We start from the raw sequence: 25790 nt of genomic DNA on the forward strand, positions 1-25790 counted from the left end.
TCAAGTTAAACTTTATTTAAATATATTATCAGATAAATTACTCTTACCCATTGCATTGCTGTTCATTAAGAAAACACCAAATGACTTTCCAGAATTATCTTCAATGCACATGAAGAATGTTTGATGGCCATATAAATTATTATTATTCTGTAAGGCAAAAATTTAAAAATTAACTTTTAAGGTATATTTAAAATTTAAAAACTATATATTTAAAATGACCTTTATTTATTACAATTTGTTTCTGTAATTTACTTCTCATATCTATACTAATTTTCTCCACTATACTTAACATATGAAACCCGATAGCAAAAAATTAACTTATTTTGATTAACATGTTAATACATAAAATATATAACATAGTATATTCATCAGACTATGAATAGATTACTTAACTTTATGTTTTATCATGATTGAGCGTGTTTTAATAAGATATTAATAATAAGAAAATGGCACATTTATTCCTTATGCCCCATATATGCCCAAGACACTTCAGGGAATTCCAAGGAGATGTTCATCCTCATAGAACTTCTGTAGTATGTTTGTGAAGAGCTAATAAGTACATGAAATAGTTGAGACCAACTGAAAATACACTTGAAAGGTAAAAGAAAACAGTTCCTGGCTGGATATGGAAGTTCAAAGGAAATAATATATGGAAAATAGTTATGAAGTTCTCAACCTAGTGTTATATTAAGTATTCATTACAGATAGGGATGCTATAAAAAAGATTGGTAGAATCATTATTAGTAATTTATTACTAGTAGTTCTCTATTCAATGAAGCTCTTTAAAGCAACAATCCATTTATTCATTTTGGGGAATGAAATGATTAGCACTGACATTTTTTAAAAATCACTAAGAACTGACTCAAAGCAATCATAAATCAATAAATATAAATGTCTTAATGACAGGGTCCTGGTCCAGAAGAATCTCATATTTTAGAAGTATAAATGAATATATACACAAATACTAACCTGAGGTGATTGTCATACTAAAATATAAATAAAGGGTTAGAAAGTAAAAACTAATTCTGCATATGAGAGTTTGGGAGAAGTTCTTGGGAAATTAAACTTCCAATTAGCTCTTAGTGACTTATTGTACAAATAATAAAGAACCTCATGTTTCGGTACTTACAAAGGGAACTGTTCCCCTGTGCAGGTATTTAAGCCTATGGAAGAAGTTCATATGTTATGGAAGAGGAAGAAACAGGCATAGATGTACATTATGATGTCCAATGGATAGGAAGACACCATACCATACAAAGTGATATAGAACAATTAGTATTTAGAATGATTCTAGTGCAATGACTAGCTGTAGATAGTTTTTTTTTTTTTTAAGGCTTTATTTATTTATTTGACAGAGAGATCACAAGTAGGCCGAGAGACAGGCAGAGAGAGAGAGGAGGAGGAAGCAAGCTCCCTGCTGAGCAGAGAACCTGATGTGGGGCTTGATCCCAGGACCCTGAGATCATGACCCGAGCCGAAGGCAGAGGCTTAACCCACTGAGCCACCCAGGTGCCCCTGTAGATAGTTTTTTATTTGTTTGTTTTTGGTTTTGTTTTTTAAGTAAGCTCCATGTCCAGAATAGAGTCCAACATGGCGCTTAAATTCACAACTGTGAGATCAAAACCTGACCTGAGATCAGGAGTCAGATGCTCAACCGCTCAACCAAATGAATCACCCAGGTGCCCTGTCATGGATAAGCTTAAGCATAAGAATGACTAAAAAGGGAATGATGAAATATAAAAAGCAGAATCAAAAGAAAATATTCATAAATTAGATATACCTATTGAAGAATTCATAAAATCTGTTGGTTACTTTTTGAGTTAATTTAGGACTTTACTGTAAATCCTCAGCCCTTAAGTAAATAAGCTGCTGGATTAAGTATCATTGACATCAAATAAATTATGGTTTCAAGTAGATGAAAATGATCATCTGATCCAATATAGTTTATTTATTAAAAATATTATTTATTTTAAAAAAGATTGTTGTTCCTTACATCACCAGGAAGTTGATCACGGGTAAAAATTGGCCATGTTTTCCAGTTTAAATCATGACGAAATCTCTTATGAATATGTTCCCCAATACCATAGATATATTCACTGGGAAGTTTGGTTGAGATCTGTAAATATTGATCAGAGTATACCAGGGGACCAATGCTGGTGTCAAACCTGTACAGTAAAATAAATAAATAAATAAATAAATAATCTAGAAACACAAATGTCCTATGAAAGAAGGATCTATGTAATCATCCAGAATATTTTATTTTGAATATGTCAATCTTGAGCTGTAATCATTTCTTGGGAATATATGAATTACATCATAAACAGAATTTGTTAATTGCATTGACACAATTTGTTGTATCATCACCAATATAACTCTTTGTACACATTCCTTCTTCAAATCTCCATCACAAACTTAAAGCATAACTACCATTATCAATTCCATTTTACAAATAGCACAATTAGGAAAAATTCATTCATATTTTCTAAGGTGACAGACTGGTAAGTGTGGAGCCAGATTTCAAACCCAATTCTGCCGTGCTCCAGAGACACAATTTCAAAACACAGTACCATACTGGTTTTCACACCTCTAACATATATATTAAGATTAAATTCAAAATTATTTTTCCAAAATGAAAAAATTGTATATTTGATATCAAACATATACTACAAGAAATGTTAAGTGTATTTAATACTTTCATCATTTAACATAATGTTAATTGCAAATTCTTAAACTATATTTAAGAAAAGTAATTGTTAAAATTTGATATTGACAAAACTGCTTAATTAACCATTTTAGAGACTTAGAGCATTTGTCTTAAGAATTACTAAATCCTTTGCCACAAATATCCCCCAAAACACATTCATAATGTAGGCATTCATAGAATATTTAATTTAATATATATATATATATATACACATGTTTCATACATATGTGTGTGTGCATATATATATGCACACACACACATGTATACAAAGTCCTTTAATATTACTATGGGAATTAGCCCCTTTCTGAATAGTAACTAATTGATCCTACAAACTGGCAACAGAATATAATAAACAATGGAGAAAGGACACAATAGGAGTTCTAGCTATGTAAAAATATAGGCAAGGCGAAAATTCTATCAGTGATGCTCTTTACCTTCACCTTTGGTTGGCCCTAATTTGTACATTTTCATTCACTTTCTCATACTTTTCATCCACAGGAAATAAAACCCTTTTTCCATTATATTTCTGAAAGTATATATACTCACTCTCTTTGGGGAGGAAAATTATTTTTCCTGAAAATGCCTTAAAAATAAGACTTTCCTAATTCTATGATAATAAAATAAAAATAGTTATTTAACCAGTTATTTAACCTTATAGAAATGTTAAATAAGATACTTACAAAATTCTCCTATTGCTTTTTCTAATAACTTTGATGCTAAATGGATTTTCTGTAACCTGCACCTCATATAATGTATCAGAGACCGCAGTTCCAGTAAATTCTCCTACAAACTGATGAGGAACTTCATATCTTCTATTACTTGGATCAGTAATCTGCAAAGATTTAAAGAAATTAGCATTATTTGATTCAAAATCATTATTTCACTTTCCATTTCTGAAAAAAGGATCAAATGCAAGTTCTGAATAAAATATACTAAATTTAATAATTTAATAGAGGAGCTATTAATTTAGTCATAATTTTAACATGTTTGAATGGTTATATGAAGAATTGTATCAATTGTCAAAGAGTATAGAATTGTTTATAAAAGTAATATATATAATATATAAAGATTTTTATAGATAAAGAAGGAAATTAATAATACTATTACTAAATATTTATTCTTTAATACTATAATTTTGTGAATTTGATTACTCTTATTGTTTTTCAGTGTTCATCCCCTTAGAAATTCCAAGAAGATTTTATATTTTGCTAAAAAAAACCTATTAACCCTGGTGAAATTGCTTTAAAGTAGTATTATACAAAGGATATTGGTTTCTTTAAAATCGTGAATAAAAGTGATACAAGTAAAAAGAACTAGTAAGTAAAAGTCCCATTTATACAGCACAGTTAATGTGTTTCTCAAATTTTGAACTAATTCTTCATCATAGTCTGTTGTTGAAATAATAAAAATTAATTGAGTTTATTGTTTATTCTTTTAGATAACTATATCAAATATTTTACATTCACTATATTATGAAATTCTTCAAAAATAACTGGTGGATGAACTCTTCCTATTTTACATTTCAGTAAACAATCTCAGGGAAATGGAATAACTAGTCCAATTAGTCCTTTGCTTTGGAATAAATATTTCTTAAGAGGAAAAATGCCTGAGTAAGATGAAGGGAGTGCTCATTGCTGCCTTTCATGATTAAGTCCTCTTTATAAATAAAAAAACAAACCTTAAACCGGAAACGATTATGTGTCTGATTTTGAGCTATGAAGAGAGCACTAGAAACATCATCTCCAAATAGTGTAGGTGAAGATATCCTGTTTAATGTGGCTTCAAGTCCTTAAAGAAGAAAAACGTTGGCATGAGTGATGATTTTATTTATAAAGATTAATAATTATTAGTTAATTTTATAATTATCTTACCCTTATCACAAATACTTATCTTACTTACTTTTATAATTATAATACCCTTATCACACTACTTCTTTTATTATATGGAAGATATAATTATGCAAAAACTGAATCCTTGATATAAGCAATTTAAACATTCTTGTGTATAAACTTCCCATTTGATTCTATTAAGATATTTTTCCAAAGAAAATTTTAAAATGTACTTTTTGTTTTTCACTTAAAATATATTATATTGGGTCACCATGATAGAACATTTCTCACCAGTACTTGTTGTTGTCATTTTGTCAGCATTATAGCCATGGTTATCTGCGAAGAAGCACCAGGGAATAATAGAGTCATTCCATGGCTTCCAGCAGCAACCTCGCATGGCACAAACTGCCTGGTGAAACATTTATAGAGGGAATCATAGGATTAGTACTATGATCATGTGTCAGTTGTTGTTTTTTAAACATTCATTCATTCCAGTAAATGTTTGAATTAAATGTTTGAAAAGCAAGTTTCTCTCTTTAAGAATATAATATATTGAAATATCACCTATTTTCCTGTCCCTTTCACTTGGCATAAATATCAATTGAATTAATTACACTCTACCATGATTGATGCTCTGAGTTGTGATTTATCAAATTAACATGCTAATACACACTACTATAAACCTATGGTTTTTCTTTGTTTGCATTTATTTTTTAAAGATATTATTTATTTATTTATTTATTTTGTTTTTGACACAGAGAGAGAGAGCACAAGCAGGGGGAGCAGCAGGCAGAGGGAGAGGGAGTGGGAGAGGCAGGCTCCTGATGAGCAGGGATCCGGAGTGGGACTCCATCCCAGGACCCTGGGATCGTGACGTGGTTCCAAGCTTAACAGACTGAGCTACCCAGGTGTCCCAAGTTTTTTAATTTTGGGGAGTATATTACTCAAAGCAATCTACAGGTTCAATATCAACCATGTCAAAGTACTAATATTTCTCACAGACCCAGAACAAATACAATTTGTATGGAACCACAAAGGACCCAGAGAAGCCAAAGTAATCTTGAGAAACAAAAACAAAACTGAAGGTATCACAATCTCAGAGTTCAAGATATACTACGAAGCTATACTACTATATATATATATATATATATATATAATTTTTTTTTTTTTTTTTAAGTTTCTGCCCTGGATGCCGGGCCGGAATGGTTCAGCTGATTAAACACAGGACTCTTGATTTCAGTCAGGTGATGATCATCTCTGGGTGGTGGATCAGGCTCCGCTCTCAGCATGCAGATTCTGCTCCTCCCTCTCCTCTCCTCTGCTCTCCTCTTCTCCTCTGCCCTCCTCTCTTCTCCTCTCTCCCTCCACCAAGTAGATAAATAAATAAAATCTTTAAAAAAAATCTTTAAAAAAAATAAATAAAAGTTCCTGCCCTATGAGTAATTATAATCTGGTGTCATGTAGTCAACCCAGAAGAACTGGAATAGTTTTTGTGTATCAATTATGTATCAAGCTGAAAGTGAGGCTATAGAGATGAAGACATGCCCTGAATTCAAGCCTACATAAAATGCTTAAGGCAGTTATTTCCAGCCACTTATTAGTTCAGTATTTAAGAAAACTAGTTAAACTAATTCATGTGCCCAGTGTCACAACTAGTTGTAGACAGCATATCTAATGAATAACGCAAAACACTGAACACTGGAGTAGTTTTATGATCTGTATGGAAAGATTGTGTGAAGTGGAAAAATTTATATATGCTTATATAAAAAGTGAATTCACATAATAATGCTGTCTTTTAGCATCAGTATAATTAAAAATCTACTTAATATTTGAATTTAGTAGTATGACACACTTTCATAATTCGAACATCTGTGGGATTTTTTGGGGGGGGGTTATTTGACTTGAAAAGAAGTTTAAAGCCTACGTTTTTAGTAGATGACATATTAACTTCTCTCCTAGTTTAACATCAAATTAAAGTGGCTTTAGATATACATGCACAGGCACACACATATATACACATACTTACATGTACATTGCAAATAAAAGTGCAATTGGATCTGACATTTTGGAGGGTCATTATCTATCAGAATATAAAGTATGTGTGACGTCTATCAGGCAATTAACCCTCTAGTTATAGAAATACTCCCAGAATTACAAAGAGAGAGGTAAAAATTGTTAGTCTTTTTATCTTTTTTTTTTAAAGATTTTATTTATTTATTTGACAGAGAGAGAGAGAGATCACAAGTAGGCAGAGAGCTAGGCAGAGAGAGAGAGAGAGGAGAAGCAGGCTCCCTGCTGGCAGAGAGCCCAATGTGGGGCTCGATCCCAGGGCCCTGAGATCATGACCTGAGCTGAAGGCAGAGGTTTAACCCACTGAGCCACCCAGGCGCCCCATTTTTATCTTTTTTTTTTTTTTATTTTTTAAAGATTTTATTTATGTATTTAACAGACAGAGAGAGAGCACAAACAGGGGGAGTGGCAGGCAGAGGGAGAAGTAGGGACCCTTATGTGAGACTTAATCCCAGGACCCTGGGATCATGACCTGAGCCAAAGGCTCTTAACTAACCAACTGAGGCACCAAGGCACCCTAGAGTAGTCTTTCTAAAAGAATTTTGAAAATGTTAGTATAAAACAAAAAGGTAGAATTAGATGTAGATATACTGATATTGTAAGGTATAAAGGTGTTAAGAAAAAAGAAGTAAATTACAATCATTTTGCTTAAGTAAAAAATGCACAGTAAAATGGAGTTACATGGAGTTCTTCGAAACATACTGTATTGGATTCCTAGGTCTGCATACCAGCCATAAACAGGGTTGTCTGAATCAAGAGAAATTTATTCTCTCAAAGTGTAGCAGAATCATACTCCCTCTAAGGCTCTAGGGAAGCCAGCTTCCTTATCTGTTCCTAGCTTCTGATAGTTCCTGGTAATCCAGGATTTCTAGACTTGAAGATACCTTACTCCAATTTCTACTTCCATCTTCACACCAGCTTTCTTCCCTGTAGTTCTCTGTATATCATCCCCTTCTCTTATGACACTAGCCATTTTATTTGAGGCCCACCCTAATAACCTCATTTAATATTTAAATACATCTGCAAAGATCCTATTTCCAAATAAAGTTATATTCTAAGGCTACAAGTAGACATGAATTTTTTGGAAGACATCACTCATACCACTACATATATATATCAAAATATTAGTTCAAAAATGTATATCCTCATTGTTGCTTTTATTTTTTTTTATTAGAAATACATTTATTTCATTTAATATGTGATCAAAGTATATCTGTTGAGCATGGGTCAGAAATTCCTTCCTTTTCCATGCTGAATAATATTGCATTGTATGCATTCCACATTTTGCAACAAATGGGTTGCACATTTGGGCTATAGTGACTAATGTTGATATGGGCATGAGGGTACACATGTCTCTTCCAGTCCCCACTTCCAGTGCTTTTGCTATATTCCCAGAAGTGGAAATGCTGGATCACTTGGTCATCATATTGTTAGCATTCTAAATAATGTCATACTTTCATAGCGGCTGCAACATTTTTATATTCTTTTTTTTTTAAATATGAATAATTTTGGTTTATTTCATATAGATTTTGATTCTTGTTATTTATGTTTAGTCATTCTGCCTATGTTTCAAGATTTCAGGTATTTTCCCTTATTATTTTAATTCTTAATCTATTTTTTAAACTTTTGTTTAAATTCCAGTTAGTTAAGATACAATGAGTATAATATTAGTTTCAAGTGTACAGTATAGTGATTTGACATTTCCATACAGCACCTGGTGCTCTTCACAATTACCCTCCTTAAACCCCATCACCTATTTAAACCGTCACTCCACCCACCTCCCTTCTGGTAACCATCAGTCTGTTCTCTCTCTATAGCTAAGAATCTGTTTCGTGGTTTGTCTTTCTTTTTATTTTTCCTGTTTGCTTATTTGTTTTGTTTCTTAAATTCCACATATGACTAAATTTCTATTTTCTTTCTTCTTAATTTGAAAAAAACAAAAAGTAAAACATACTAAATATCCATCAGTAGATATAAACTTTGATAGATAAAAACACATTTTTTACATTTTTATTTTATTATATACATGTGAGTATGCATATAGAAATATATGTAATAAATAATTATATTAATATATAGTGGATTGACTGTATTATTGACTGAATTGTGCCCCCCCCACAATTCATATTCAGGAAGCCCTAACCCCCAGTCCCCAATGTGATTATATTTGGAGACAGGGAATTTAAGGAAGTTAATTAAGGTTAAATGAAGTCATAGTTTGAGGTGCAAATTTGATAGGACTGGTGTCCTCATAAAAAGAAGAGACTTTGAACATGGTCACATACACACTCCATCTCTCTATCTGGGCATGCACAGAGGAAAAATCATATGAAGACACGAGAATGCAGCTGTTTACAAGCCAGGAAGAGAAGTCTCACTAGAAACCAACCTTGATGACATCTTGACTTCTAGCCTCCACAGCACTGAGAACATAAATGTCTTATTGTTTAAGTCACACAGCTTGGCATTTTATTATAGAAGTCTAGGCTGACTAATAAACCCTGGTTATAATTATAGCTACTCTTAAATTAAGTTCACCTTCTTTTCTTAGATGACAAATACATGTTAGCTGAAATTTGTTAAATTCATAAGTTTAATTTGTTTCACATTGAAAACACTATTTAGCAACCTGACAGGCTGACATTAAAAATAGTAAGCATCAAAACCTTAATCAATTGGCTTTGAAATGTTGTTTCTTTTTAAGCTTTTAGCAGCCCATATTGTTCCTAATAGAATTTTTTTTTTTTTATAAACATATATTTTTATCCCCAGGGGTACAGGTCTGTGAATCACCAGGTTTTTATGGTAAGCTGCCATTGTTTCCTAAAGAGAATAACTGGTCAATTATCTTAACTTGTCACAGTAAACACTATTTATCTAGCTGTTTTATCAGTAGGAGGCTATAAGGACTTACTATTCCTAAAGTTGTCCTAAGAAAAATCTCATTGTTTTCAACTTTTAATAGCAAATTAACCACAAAATTATGTGTTAACTATGAGGTAACAATGGTAGGATAAGGCTAATAGAAATTTTATAGTTAATTTTTCTTGTAATGGAGGCAGTAAGATTCAGATATGCTTATTTTAGATTTAATATATATTAAATATGCATATTACATGCATATAATAACACATAATATGTTGAATATGCATATTACATTATAATACATATATAATGTATAATATTTAAAATGCACTGATTAATATATATTTATATTATATAAATATCATAGTATGTTATAGATTGCATACAATATGTAGCTATTATAAAATGTGAAGACACACATTCACACACACAAACCCTCACTGACCTTTATTTCCACATAGGTTATGAAGACCAAGGAAGACTCACATGAAGCTATTAAGTCACCCTTAATTTTCCTCATTTAAGCTTCCTCTCCTAAACTACTAAATAATTAAAAAAAAATAATAATAATTTTCCAAAGTATGAGTATCACTTTATTTTCCAGACACACCTTAATGTCATCATTATAAATACTTTTATGGAGCATTTATATTTTCTCTCAAATGTTCTACACCGTCAAAGGTTATGTTTTTTTAAGAAGTAGATTTGCGAGGACAGAATTTCATAGATTTTAAAATTAACAATAGTTTGTTAAGCATGGAAAAATGCTTAATGAAAAAAAATTAACTTGTCAATTTATTGAATAGAAATACAGATAAGCAAGCTCATCAATTTCAATTATCTCTCATCTCTTTATATGGATCTATAAGAAAGATAAGTGCAGTCTAAATGATTATTAGATATTTAAAAATATGGAATTGTTCCAATACTGAGCAATTATCTTAATTTAATTACTATATATATATACATATATGTTTGTGTGTGTGTGTATATATATATATATATATATATATATATATATATAAAAGTCTTTTGTGGAGGGAGGAGTCAAGATGGCGGAGAAGTAGCAAGCTGAGACTGCTTCAGCTAGCCGGAGATCAGCTAGATAGCTTATCTAAAGATTGCAAACACCTGAAAATCCATCGGCAGATGGAAGAGAAGAAGAACAGCAATTCTGGAAACAGAAAAACAACCACTTTCTGAAAGGTAGGACCGGAGGAGAAGTGAATCCAAAGCAACGAGAAGATAGACCCCGGGGGGAGGGACCGGCTCCCGGCAAGCAGCGGAGCAACGGTGCACAAAATCAGGACTTTTAAAAGTCTGTTCCACTGAGGGACATCGCTCCAGAGGCTAAACCGGGGCGAAGCCCACGCGGGGTCAGCGTGGCCTCAGGTCCCGCAGGGTCACAGAAGGATCGGGGGTGTCTGAGTGTCGCAGAGCTTGCGGGTATTGGAACGGGAAAGCCGGCTACAGAGACAGAGCCGACAGTAAGCTCACAGCTCGGTGTTACCTTGAACCGGTCGCAGGCTCGGTGAGCTCGGAGCGCGTCCGGAGGTCAGGCAGACGGGAATAACTGGGCGCTGTTCTCTGAGGGCGCACTGAGGAGTGGGGCCCTGGGCTCTCGGCTCCTCCGGGCCAGAGACCAGGAGGCCGCCATTTGTATTCCCGTCCTCCAGAACTCTATGGAAAGCGCTCAGGGAACAAAAGCTCCTGAAAGCAAACCCCAGCGGATTACTCACCCCGGCCCCGGGTAAGGGCGGTGTAATTCCGCCTGGGGCAAAGACACTTGAGAATCACTACAACAGGCCCCTCCCCCAGAAGATCAACAAGAAATCCAGCCAAGACCAAGTTCACCTACCAAGGAGTGCGGTTTCAATACCAAGGAGAGCAGCAGAATTCCAGAGGAGGAGAAAGCCAAGCACGAAACTCATGGCTTTTTTCCTGTGATTTTTTTTAGTCTTGCAGTTAATTTAATTTTTTCTTTTTCATTTTTTTTTTCTTTTTTTTTCTTCTCGCCTTCGGGTAAAGATTTTTTTTTTTAACTGTTACGTTTTTCTTTTTTAACGATTTTTTACTAGTTTATCTAATATATATATATTTTCATTTTTACATTTTTCTCAGGTGTTTTCTTTTTTTAAAAAATTTTTTTTCTTTTCTTTTTCTTTTTCTTTTCTTTTTTCTTTTTTTTTTTTCTTTCTTTTTGAACCTCTTTTTATCCTCTTTCTCCCCACTCACGATTTTGGATCTCTTCTAATTTGGTTAAAGCATATTTTCCTGGGGTTGTTGCCACCCTTTTAGTATTTTACTTGCCCCTTCATTTACTCTTATCTGGCCAAAATGACAAGACGTAAAAATTCAACACAAAAAAAAGAACAAGAGGCAGTACCGAAGGCTAGGGACCTAATCAATACAGACATCGGTAATATGTCAGATCTAGAGTTCAGAATGACAATTCTCAAGGTTCTAGCTGGGCTCGAAAAAGGCATGGAAGATATTAGAGAAACCCTCTCGAGAGATATAAAAGCCCTTTCTGGAGAACTAAAAGAACTAAAATCTAACCAAGTTGAAATCAAAAAAGCTATTAATGAGGTGCAATCAAAAATGGAGGCTCTAACTGCTAGGATAAATGAGGCAGAAGAAAGAATTAGCGATATAGAAGACCAAATGACAGAGAATAAAGAAGCTGAGCAAAAGAGGGACAAACAGCTACTGGACCACGAGGGGAGAATTCGAGAGATAAGTGACACATAAGACGAAACAACATTAGAATAATTGGGATTCCAGAAGAAGAAGAAAGAGAGAGGGGAGCAGAAGGTATACTGGAGAGAATTATTGGGGAGAATTTCCCCAATATGGCAAAGGGAACGAGCATCAAAATTCAGGAGGTTCAGAGAATGCCCCTCAAAATCAATAAGAACAGGCCCACACCCCGTCACCTAATAGTAAAATTTACAAGTCTCAGTGACAAAGAGAAAATCCTGAAAGCAGCCCGGGAAAAGAAGTCTGTAACATACAATGGTAAAAATATTAGATTGGCAGCTGACTTATCCACAGAGACCTGGCAGGCCAGAAAGAGCTGGCATGATATTTTCAGAGCACTAAACGAGAAAAGCATGCAGCCCAGAATACTATATCCAGCTAGGCTATCATTGAAAATAGAAGGAGAGATTAAAAGCTTCCAGGACAAACAACAACTGAAAGAATTTGCAAATACCAAACCAGCTCTACAGGAAATATTGAAAGGGGTCCTCTAAGCAAAGAGAGAGCCTACAAGTGGTAGATCAGAAAGGAACAGAGACCATATACAATAACAGTCACCTTACAGGCAATACAATGGCACTAAATTCATATCTCTCAATAGTTACCCTGAATGTTAATGGGCTAAATGTCCCTGTCAAAAGACACAGGGTATCAGAATGGATAAAAAAAAAAAAACCCATCTATATGTTGCCTCCAAGAAACTCATTTTAAGCCCGAAGACACCTCCAGATTTAAAGTGAGGGGGTGGAAAAGAATTTACCATGCTAATGGACATAAGAAGAAAGCAGGAGTGGCAATCCTTATATCAGATCAATTAGATTTTAAGCCAAAGACTATAATAAGAGATGAGGAAGGACACTATATCATACTCAAAGGGTCTGTCCAACAAGAAGATTTAACAATTTTAAATATCTATGCCCCCAACGTGGGAGCAGCCAACTATATAAACCAATTAATAACAAAATCAAAGAAACACATCAACAACAATACAATAATAGTAGGGGACTTTAACACTCCCCTCACTGAAATGGACAGATCATCCAAGCAAAAGATCAGCAAGGAAATAAAGGCCTTAAACGACACACTGGACCAGATGGACATCACAGATATATTCAGAACATTTCATCCCAAAGCAACAGAATACACATTCTTCTCTAGTGCACATGGAACATTCTCCAGAATAGATCACATCCTCGGTCCTAAATCAGGACTCAACCGGTATCAAAAGATTGGGATCATTCCCTGCATATTTTCAGACCACAATGCTCTAAAGCTAGAACTCAACCACAAAAGGAAGTTTGGAAAGAACCCAAATACATGGAGACTAAACAGTATCATCCTAAAGAATGAATGGGTCAACCGGGAAATTAAAGAAGAATTGAAAAAAATCATGGAAACAAATGATAATGAAAATACAACGGTTCAAAATCTGTGGGACACAACAAAGGCAGTCCTGAGAGGAAAATATATAGCGGTACAAGCCTTTCTCAAGAAACAAGAAAGGTCTCAGGTACACAACCTAACCCTACACCTAAAGGAGCTGGAGAAAGAACAAGAAAGAAACGCTAAGCCCAGCAGGAGAAGAGAAATCATAAAGATCAGAGCAGAAATCAATGAAATAGAAACCAAAAAAACAATAGAACAAATCAACGAAACTAGGAGCTGGTTCTTTGAAAGAATTAATAAAATTGATAAACCCCTGACCCGACTTATCAAAAAGAAAAGAGAAAGGACCCAAATAAATAAAATCATAAATGAAAGAGGAGAGATCACAACTAACACCAAAGAAATACAAACTATTATAAGAACATACTATGAGCAACTCTACGGCAATAAATTTGACAATCTGGAAGAAATGGATGCATTCCTAGAAACATATAAAATACCACAACTGAACCAGGAAGAAATAGAAAGCCTGAACAGACCCATAACCAGTAAGGAGATTGAAACAGTCATTAAAAATCTCCAAACAAAAGCCCAGGGCCAGATGGCTTCCCGGGGGAATTCTACCAAACATTTAAAGAAGAACTAATTCCTATTCTCCTGAAACTGTTCCAAAAAATAGAAATGGAAGGAAAACTTCCAAACTCATTTTATGAGGCCAGCATCACCTTGATCCCAAAACCAGACAAAGATCCCACCAAAAAAGAGAGCTATAGACCGATATCCTTGATGAACACAGATGCGAAAATACTCAACAAAATACTAGCCAATAGGATTCAACAGTACATTAAAAAGATTATTCACCACGACCAAGTGGGATTTATTCCAGGGCTGCAAGGTTGGTTCAACATCCGCAAATCAGTCAATGTGATACAACACATCAATAAAAGAAAGAACAAGAACCATATGATACTTTCAATAGATGCTGAAAAAGCATTTGACAAAGTACAGCATCCCTTCCTGATCAAAACTCTTCAAAGTGTAGGGATAGAGGGCACATACCTCAATATCATCAAAGCCATCTATGAAAAACCCACCGCAAATATCATTCTCAATGGAGAAAAACTGAAAGCTTTTCTGCTAAGGTCAGGAACACGGCAGGGATGTCCATTATCACCACTGCCATTCAACATAGTACTAGAGGTCCTAGTCTCAGCAATCAGACAACAAAAGGAAATTAAAGGCATCCAAATCGGCAAAGAAGAAGTCAAATGATCACTCTTCGCAGATGATATGATACTATATGTGGAAAACCCAAAAGACTCCACTCCAAAACTGCTAGAACTTATACAGGAATTCAGTAAATTGTCAGGATATAAAATCAATGCACAGAAATCAGTTGCATTTCTCTACACCAACAGCAAGACAGAAGAAAGAGATATTAAGGAGTCAATCCCATTTACAATTGCATCCAAAACCATAAGATACCTAGGAATAAACCTAACCAAAGAGACACAGAATCTATACTCAGAAAACTATAAAGTACTCATGAAAGAAATTGAGGAAGACACAAAGAAATGGAAACATGTTCCATGCTCCTGGATTGGAAGAATAAATATTGTGAAAATGTCTATGCTACCTAAAGCAATCTACACATTTAATGCAATTCCTATCAAAGTACCATCCATCTTTTTCAAAGAAATGGAACAAATAATGCTAAAATTTATATGGAACCAGAAAAGACCTCGAATAGCCAAAGGGATATTGAAAAAGAAAGCCAACGTTGGTGGCATCACAATTCCGGACTTCAAGCTCTATTACAAAGCTGTCATCATCAAGACAGCATGGTACTGGCACAAAAACAGACCCATAGATCAATGGAACAGAATAGAGAGCCCAGAAATAGCCCCTCAAATCTATGGTCAACTCATCTTCGACAAAGCAGGAAAGAATGTCCAATGGAAAAAAGACAGCCTCTTCAATAAATGGTGCTGGGAAAATTGGACAGCCACATGCAGAAAAATGAAATTGGACCATTTCCTTACACCACACACAAAAATAGACTCAAAATGGATGAAGGACCTCAATGTGCGAAAGGAATCCATCAAAATCCTTGAGGAGAACACAGGCAGCAACCTCTTCGACCTCTGCCGCAGCAACATCTTCCTAGAAACAACGCAAAAGGCAAGGGAAGCAAGGGCAAAAATGAACTATTGGGATTTCATCAAGATCAAAAGCTTTTGTACAGCAAAGGAAACAGTTAACAAAATCAAAAGACAACTGACAGAATGGGAGAAGATATTTGCAAACGACATATCAGATAAAGGACTAGTGTCCAGAATCTATAAAGAACTTAGCAAACTCAACACCCAAAGAACAAATAATCCAATGAAGAAATGGGCAGAGGACATGAACAGACATTTCTGCAAAGAAGACATCCAGATGGCCAACAGACACATGAAAACATGCTCTATATCACTCGGCATCAGGGAAATACAAATCAAAACCACAATGCGATATCACCTCACACCAGTCAGAATGGCTAAAATCAACAAGTCAGGAAATGACAGATGCTGGCGAGGATGTGGAGAAAGGGGAACCCTCCTACACTGTTGGTGGGAATGCAAGCTGGTGCAGCCACTCTGGAAAACAGCATGGAGGTTCCTCAGAATGTTGAAAATAGAACTGCCCTATGACCCAGCAATTGCACTATTGGGTATTTACCCTAAAGATACAAATGTAGTGATCCAAAGGGGCACATGCACCCGAATGTTTATAGCAGCAATGTCCACAATAGCCAAACTATGGAAAGAACCTAGATGTCCATCAACAGATGAATGGATCAAGAAGATGTGGTATATATACACAATGGAATGCTATGCAGCCATCAAAAGAAATGAAATCTTGCCATTTGCGACAACATGGATGGAACTAGAGCGTATCATGCTTAGCGAAATAAGTCAAGCAGAGAAAGACAACTATCATATGATCTCCCTGATATGAGGAAGTGGTGATGCAACATGGAGGCTTAAGTGGGTAGGAGAAGAATAAATGAAACAAGATGGGATTGGGAGGGAGACAAACCATAAATGACTCTTAATCTCACAAAACAAACTGAGGGTTGCTGGGGGGAGGGGGTTTGGGAGAAGGGGGTGGGATTATGGACATTGGGGAGGGTATGTGCTTTGGTGAGTGCTGTGAAGTGTGTAAACCTGGTGATTCACAGACCTGTACCCCTGGGGATAAAAATATATGTTTATGAAAAATAAAAAATTTAAAAAAAAATCAATCAGCATAGACAATAAAATTTAGAATTGTTCTCTTAAAAATATATTTCAGTAATAAAAGTTAAATTTTGAAAAAAAAAAAAAAGTCTTTTGTGGCAAACCTGTGTGGGAAATTGCTCTGGAATGCAGTTTATTCTCTCGTTGATATGATCATTTAGCTCACTTGGACATTTAGCATCACTTGGACCAGGATACACAGTGGTTGTACGAGTGGTAGGTGGAGTTGAAGTAGAATTACTAATTTCTAGAAAAGAAAGAGGTTAGTAAAATAAAACAGGTGTTAAATTATTTTTTTTTTCAGATTTGGGGGATAACAAATACATTGCATTGAAAAACCAAATGAATTTATACATATAATAAAAATAAAAATAAATTTTACACTAATAAATGACCCACAAATTCAAGTCCTAGTTACCAAAGAAAAATATCCAAATAATATTTAAAGACTGTGCAGAGCCCTATTGACTGTTTCTGCAGAAAAACAAAATATTTTCACAGAAGGTCTTGAGTTAGATTCAAAAGGAAGCAAAATGTTCATTCTACCACATTTATGAAAAAATGTGTTTTATAGATGAAGAAAAAGATGGAAATATATGGATGGGAAATGAATATAGAGAAGGAGACAAGAATTAGAGCAAACAGGGAAAAGTAGGAGGAAAACAATACTTTGAAGTGAACAGAAAAGAAAGCAAGGACTGCAAAGAAAAACAAATTCCAATTCTGTATAATAACTTTCCAGCAATCAGATATGGGTAAAATAAAATGATTGTGTCACAATGTAGTAAGCTTTCAGTTTACGAGGAGCAGGTGAAACAAATGACTAATAACAGTAGAAAACTAACTATTGTTGGAGTAGAAGGCAATTTGTAACTGTTTCTAATTCTGATTTGGTCCAGAAAGAATGATTGAAAAAAGAGGTTAGGTGGATCAGAGTAGTATGCATTTACTCTAAATCAGGACAGAAATATTCAGGGAAAGAAAGATAAATGCTTCAAGCTTTGTTTCACCTTCCCTCTACCTGTTTTTGTTATACATTCTCTCTCTTTCTTAAAAAAAAAAAAAAAGAGAGAGAGAGACACTAAAATAAAGAGGGTATTCCCCCAGATTTTCCACTCTGCCCCCCCATACTTTTGCAAGTATTTCAAGGCCAGAGCAAAAACCCAGGTTTTCCCATTAATTAGAAGAACCTCACTAAGAACAGATGATTATTTCACCTTCCATTAACACCTTGATCCTTTGGCTCTTCACAATTGTTTAGACAACACAATGTGGGGAAGGTCATTAATGTCAAAGTACATAGATTGCTTAATTAGAACAGCTCTTCATTGAAATAACTGTAATATGATGGATAGAAAGATTTGGGATAATTATGTAACTTACTTGAAATCTTTCTTCACATTTTTCATTTCGTGTAGATTACTTTTGAAAATCCATAACTATTATGGAGTAAATTTTATTTAACTTCAACTGTAACATGCAATTGTTTTTAACATTTCTTCTTTTTTTTTGTTCTTGTGTATTTTTTGTTTATTAACATATGTTGTATTATTTGTTTCAGGGGTATAGTTCTGTGAATTTCTGTGAATCATCCATCTTACACAATTCCCAGCAGTCACCATAACACATATCCTCCCCAGTGTCCACATTTCTTACCTTCAACAGCAGGTGTCTTAGTTGCTAAAACAGCAATTAGGGCAATAGCTATTATAGTAACTATAGCAAAAAGGACAATCAGAGAGATTTCTAATCCAGTAAATTTTTTCTTTGCCATCTAAAGAAAGAAAAGAAATATACATTTAAAATGTAAAATATATAACTACAGTAAGCCACTGTCATTATGGTAAGAGTATTTACATTCCACTTTTTTTACCTAAGTAAACACAGGCAGAACTAGAGACAGTTGTTTATAATCTAAAACAATAAACATTGGCAAAATATAAACCACACATGTAATTTTTAATAAATACAGTGAATTGATGATATACATTATTGTGGTAACTAAGATGAAACATAAAGGGAAGAAAAGATCTCCAAGGAGATGTCCTTGCTCTCTCACGTTAGAACCTTTCTCAAGTAAAAGAAATCTGACACCTACCCTGTGTCCCCTAAATCTCACTATTTTTTTAAAGAGATAATGTTATCTGCATTTTGCTCATTAGAAACTTCAACCTTAGAGGAAATAAGCTATTATCTCAAAATCAAAATTTCTAGTTCTTCCTACCTTAAATTCTGTTCCTCGAACACTAACACTGCTTTCTTATAACAATACTGTGGAAAAGAATATAAATATATGAGAATACAAATATAAAATATTATGAAAAATTATATAGGTATATAGTATATACTTGGGAGTTGTCACTTCAAAAAAAGATTTGAATTAAATCATCTTCAAGTACCTCCCTCACAATAGAAGAATAATATACTAAACTCTCATATCAAACATATGTATTTATTTTCTCATAACATTATGTGAGTTAGCATACAGAGGATACCTAAATGTAGATTAGGAAAAGATTTCTTCCAGTAATTATCTTAAACTTCACTTGTTCAATTTAGTTTTGACCATATATCTCTCATCTCTTGTGCTCTTCAAGTTTCCTTCATTTTTGTGTATTCTATGATTTTTATACAAATCTCAATTCAATGGCATATACCCAGATAGGAACTTAGAGTTTCAATGGTAAATGCTTTAATAAATTGTTCATATCATTTTTTTTAGTTTTTATTTAAATTCTAGTTAACATACAACATAATATTAGTTTCAGGTGTACAATATAATGATTATAAGTTGCTGATCTTAATTTTTTTTTTTTTTGGTCTCTCACATTAACACCTTCTCCTGTAATTATCTGGGATATTTCATATGTACAGTTGCCCCAACCTAAACACTTTCCCTCTTTTGTATCTTTCTACAACATTCAGTCACTCAAAAGCCCTGTTGGTTCTATCTCCAAAATACTTTCAGAATTATACCTTCATCCTATCTCCACCACTGTAACATCTTTCTTGGGTAACATGTCTTCTTAAGTACATGCTATTTAATCTTTCTTCAATCCTTCCACATTTGCTGTTCTAAGTTAGCCCTAATTTATACCCAGTTCAAATGTCATATTCTTTGTGAATCCTTTCCTACCACTCTTAGAGGCAGTATTAATCAATCCTTTTTTTCCATTTTACCACACCACGTAGCATATCTATTGTCCTTATTAATATATATGTTAATTTCCTTAATTGGATTGTTATTTTTTTAAGATTTATTTACTTACTGAGAGGGAGAGTGGGAGGAAGGGGCAAAGGGAGAGGGAGAGAGAGACTTAGGCACCCTATTCTGAGAGCCTCACAAGGGGCTCTATTTCACAACCCTGAGATCACAATTTGAACCAACACCGAGAGTCTGACACTTAAACAACTGTGCCACCTAGGCACCCCAGAATTTTTATACTTTTAATGCAATATACTTCAGAAGTAGTGCAGAGCCCGACAACAAGTAAGCACAAGCTCACTTTTTTAAAAAAAATATACTTTATGAATGAAAGTTTAAAGATTAGCTTTCAATCTTAGTATATGATTTCCTATTACACATATTAAGCTGTTTATTGCATCTCTAATCTTTAAAGAACCTAAATGTAAACTGGATCTAATCAAAATGACAGGGGATATATGAAGCCGTAAGAAAATGAAACTGAATTGTTCAATGTTATGTGAGAAAGAACACAATTGCATTTAATGTTTAACTTTAAACAAGTCTGTCTCACTCAAAGTATTATTTTACTTTGGTATCAAGAAGTCAATAAGGATTATGTCTTTCTATTTTTAAGAAAAGTCTAAAGGTGTAAATGCATATTGTTATGAAGCAAACCTTTTATCTTGAAGAATTAGAACAAAGTTAATGTATTAAAATTAAATAGCTCATGCGAGTACTCATAAACAATCAGTACTAAAATTGTTCATATGCTGGAAGTGGTAATTTCAGTGATCACATTTTTTTTTTTTTTTTTTTTTTTTTTTTTTTTTTAAAGATTTATTTATTTAACAGAGAGAAATCACAAGTAGACAGAGAGGCAGCCAGAGAGAGAGAGAGAGGGAAGCAGGCTCCCTGCTGAGCAGAGAGTCCCATGCGGGACTCGATCCCAGGACCCTGAGATCATGTCCTGAGCCGAAGGCAGCGGCTTAATCCACTGAGCCACCCAGGCGCCCCAGTGATCACATTTTGGACCACAGTAATTTTAAGCAAAACATTTTTGGGGAAATTATATATTGATGTCCTTTTTGTATATATTTACTTTCAAAATAAGTAACAGTTTATTAGATGGTTACTTGATTACTGACCTTTAAAAGATTTGCTAGAAAAGATTAAATGTTTTATAACAGTTGTATTCTATTCTGCCTATATATATTTTCTTAAATAAAATACATTGACTCATACTTAGAGTACTTGTACATTTCAAAATATTTTTAATCATTTTTTCCTATATGAAGAAATTAAATAAAGATGATTTGAGCCAACTAAGTCTGACAAAAATTATAATGAAGAGGTGGACAAAGAAAATATTCTCATATCTTAAAAAATTTTAAAAATGTTTTCTCCTATTTTAGTACAAGAGATAGATATTTAAATTGGTAAATGAAAGCTATCTTTTCTATTTTAAGCAAGTGCTGATAAACAGGAATATTGCTAACATGAATTAAAGTAATAAATAATTATTTGGAAACATGAAAGAAATGAAGAAATATGATCAATCAACTTACCTTATTTCATAGCCTGTTCTGTTCACTATGTTGTACCAAAGTTGGGTAAGGCTCCCAAAGCAGTGATCATGAAAACTGATCAGCTATATACTGAGCTGCCCATAAACTTTTATTGCATCTTCACCAGCCTGTCAGTATTTAATTAACTTCTGTTAAACATGCAGTGGGAAAAGACTTAGCCCTGAAAATAGTTGCATAAATATTTCTGTTTAGAAATCCAAGTTAATTAATAATTCTGCCCTCAGATAGTCTTTGATTTCTGGTACCTATGAACTAGTCCAAGAACATAAAGATATTTATTTATTCTGTCTTTTTTTCTTCAAAATTTTCTTTCATTATTTAGGCATTGTTTGAAAATTGTTTTACCTAATTATGTGACATTAAAACTGTCATTGAAAAGTGGAAACATTGGTAAGCTAGAATCTGAAAAACATTTTCAGGAATTAACAATTAGGAGAGAATATTTAGTAGAAGATATATAAGATAGATATAAAATAGAAGATAATATAAAAAGTAATGCTTAAATAAAAGTTATTTCCTGTGTCCCACTATTAACTTTAAGGATGAAGAACTGAACAAATCCATTAGAATAAAATATAAAAGTGGAGATATATAAAAAAGCAATCCAGAAATAAATCAACATTTTATTTATATTTATTTAGGACACAAATTTAATTATCAAAAATTATACTAAACACCATTTCACACACTAAAAATTATAGTATCAATTACATTACTGGTTTAAGTCAGTGTAGTGTTTAAGATCAAAGAATTTTATAGAAGAAACCTAGGTACAAATTCCAGCTGTGCTACATATTCCTAAGAAACTGAGGGCAAATTTGTGAATGTTTTTAAGAGTAAGTCTCTTTTCAGAGAGGAAATAGAAATATCTACCAATAGAGAAACTAGGAGATCAACCCTAAAACTGAGGTTAGTTGTTTCCCCTGCAATTTAAGTTTTCTGATTGGTTCAAAATAAAGTAACTAATTAGCAATTTGTCTACCTTTTTTTTCTCTTTTAAGAGTGAGATCAAACACTCTAGTTTCTCACCCCCTTGAACTAAAACTGCAAATCTGTCAATTTTAATTAATAATCTTTTAGATTTTCTTTTATGTGTAGAAGTGTTTGTCCTCTTAATTTAAAAAACTTTACAAGATTTTAAAATTTATGCCTTCTATTTCATTTTCAGGCTTCCATGTCTCGTGCTGTGAGTGGGCCTTTGCTTTGAACAATTTTCTTTGCGCCCTTTGGTCCATACTCCTCCCACCTTAACTCTGGTTTCACTCATTAACTTTAAGATCAGGGAAGTAATTCCTCATGAATTGCTTAGAGGCAAATTCAGACAAAACTGCTATATAATGGTATTCAATTATACACATACCAAACTTATATATAGTAATGAAAAAAATGTGTCAACTTAAAACATATTGTTTTTACCTAAAAGTAATTGTGAGTTTTAATTTTTTTTTTACTTAATATAAAAACTATATAAAAATTTAGGGGCACCTGGGTGGCTCAGTGGGTTAAAGCCTCTGCTTTCGGCTCAGGTCATGATCCCAGAGCCCTGGGATCGAGCCACGCATCGGGCTCTCTGCTCGGCGGGGAGCCTGCTTCCTCCTCTCCCTCTGCCTGCCTCTCTGCCTACTTGTGATCTCTCTCTGTCGAATAAATAAATAAGATCTTAAAAAAAAAACTATATAAAAATTTAAAATGGCGTGAAGTAAATTAACAAAAATTGAGTTAGGTAGGCAATAGACCAAAAAAGTTTTAAACACCAGCAATGACATTGAACTATACTTAGTAACTGACACTTTTACTAAACAGAAGAAATTAGTGTTCAACTATTCTCTTTATGGAAATTGCTCTCTTTAGACTTTGTAATGTGCATTTCAGAATTTTGAACATATGGTAGTTAAATCATACACATCAAACATCCACTTTGGGTTAAAAGTTATATAATTTAAAATCCAATTTACAATTGCACCAAAAACAATAGGATACCTTGGAATAAATCTAACCAAAGAGGTGAAAGACATGTACTCTGAAAACTAAAACACTTATCAAAGAAATTGAAGATGACACAATGAAATGGAAAAAGTTCCACACTTATGGACTGGGAGAACAAATATTGTTAAAATTTCTATACTATCAAAAGCAATCTTCACAATTAATGCAATCCCTATCAAAATACCAACAGCATATTTCACAGAGCTAGAACAAATAATCTTAAAATTAGTACTGAACTACAAAAACCCTAAAATGCCAAAGAAATCTTGAAAAATAAAAGCAAAGATTAAGACATGACAATTCTGGACAGCAAGCTATATTACAAAGCTGTAGTCATCAAGACAGTATGGTACTGGCATAAAAACAGACACACGGGTCAATGGAACTGAAGAAAAATAAATAAATAAGCCCACAATTATGTGGTTAATTAATCTTTGACAAAGGAGAAAAGAATATCCAATGGGAAAAAGTCAGTCTCTTCAACAAGTAGTGTTGGGAACACTGGGCAGAAACATGCAAAAGAATAAAATTAGACCACTTTCTTATATCAAACACAAAAATGTATTCAAAACATATTAAAACCCTAAGTATGACACTTGAAACCATAAAAATTCTATAGGAGAACACAGACAATAACCTCCTTAACATTGGGCATAACAACTTCTTTCTAGATATGTCTCCAGAGGCAAGGAAAACAAAAGTAAAAATACACAATTGGGACTTCAGCAAGATAAAAAGCTTCTGCACAGCAAGGAAAATGATCAGCAAAACAAAACAAAACAAAACAAAAAAACAATCGATGGAGTAGGAGAAGATATTTTCAAATGACATATCTAATAGTTAGTGTTAGGCTTGGCCTGCAAACTCTGAGATGGTAAATGAAAAGATTACTCCAGAGACCTTAGTAGGAGAAAGGAGATGGCCTGGGGACCAGATATTCTAGTGGCAAAGGTCCTAAGCAAGATTCTGCCTCCACCTTTATTGTGAATATTATCAATACAACAAGGGAATAAGAGAAACAAGAAGGGATGTGAAGCTGTAAAATAATTAAGACAGTGGCATAGGGAGTATCCTGTGGCTAGAACAAGCTGTGCTCATGATGGAAGTACAAACAAGGAGTACCAGACCTCCAAAAAAATGTTTCTTCTAAGTCATGCATTTACTCCCTGGATGAGTGCCCTGAGCCACAATGAGAATCTGGCTGTTTTCAGACCAGAAACCGTAAACTGCCCAGTTTTCTGGACTCTCCTTTGCTTTTCAACTAGTCTCATCCAGGGCTTGTGTTTACTAAATCTTTCTGGCTAGGCACTATGAATTTCCACAAGTTAGTGCCCCAAATCTCTAAAGAAAATCAAACTCAATACCTAAAAAGTAAATAATCCAGTTAAGAAATTGGCAGAAGACATAAATACACATATTTCTAAAGAAGACATACAAATGGTTAGCAGAGACATGAAAAGATGTTCAACATCACTGATAATCAGGAAAATACAAATCAAAACTACAATGAGACAGCACCTCACACCAGTCAGAATGGCTAAAATTAACAACAGAGAAAACAACAGATGTTGGTGAGGATGCAGAGAAAGAGGAACCCTCTGACACTGTTGTGGGAGTGCAAACTGATATAGCCACTCTGGAAATCAGTATGGAAGTTCCTCAAAAAGTTAAAACTACCCTGTAACCCAGCAATTGTGCTACTGGGTATTTACCCAAAAGATGCAAAAATACTGATTCGAAGTGACACATGCAATCTGAATGTTACATGTAAGTGATAAATCACCGAACTCTATTCCTGAAACTAACGTCACACTATATTTTAACTAACTAGAGTTTAACTAAATAATTGAAACAGACAAGAAAAGAACTACTTATCCACACTAGATCACTAACCTTCCTCAGAACCATAAAATGAGAGAAGGAGGAGGAGTTAAATGTTGAAAATAGAACTGCCCTATGACCCAGCAATTGCACTATTGGGTATTTACCCTAAAGATACAAATGTAGTGATCCAAAGGGGCACGTGCACCCGAATGTTTATAGCAGCAATGTCCACAATAGCCAAACTATGGAAAGAACCTAGATGTCCATCAACAGATGAATGGATCAAGAAGATGTGGTATATATACACAATGG

At 33.9% G+C, this 25790-nt stretch overlaps 1 protein-coding gene across 1 annotated transcript in view; it reads right to left on the minus strand.

The window, feature by feature from the left end:
* Nucleotides 1–18669, minus strand: part of SI (sucrase-isomaltase) — a gene marked incomplete at both ends in the record, with an annotated part of 103707 nt that extends 85038 nt beyond the window's left edge. The window contains 7 exons of the mRNA XM_082738358.1: nt 48–147; nt 1994–2165; nt 3385–3536; nt 4383–4492; nt 4825–4942; nt 17000–17142; nt 18552–18669. Coding sequence (XP_082594484.1) covers nt 48–147; nt 1994–2165; nt 3385–3536; nt 4383–4492; nt 4825–4942; nt 17000–17142; nt 18552–18669 — 913 coding nt within the window. The remainder of the gene's footprint in view (nt 1–47; nt 148–1993; nt 2166–3384; nt 3537–4382; nt 4493–4824; nt 4943–16999; nt 17143–18551) is intronic.
* Nucleotides 18670–25790: the final 7121 nt, after the last annotated feature.

The sequence above is a fragment of the Mustela nivalis genome (assembly GCF_964662115.1).
Source record: "Mustela nivalis genome assembly, chromosome: 1".
Taxonomy (NCBI): domain Eukaryota; kingdom Metazoa; phylum Chordata; class Mammalia; order Carnivora; family Mustelidae; genus Mustela; species Mustela nivalis.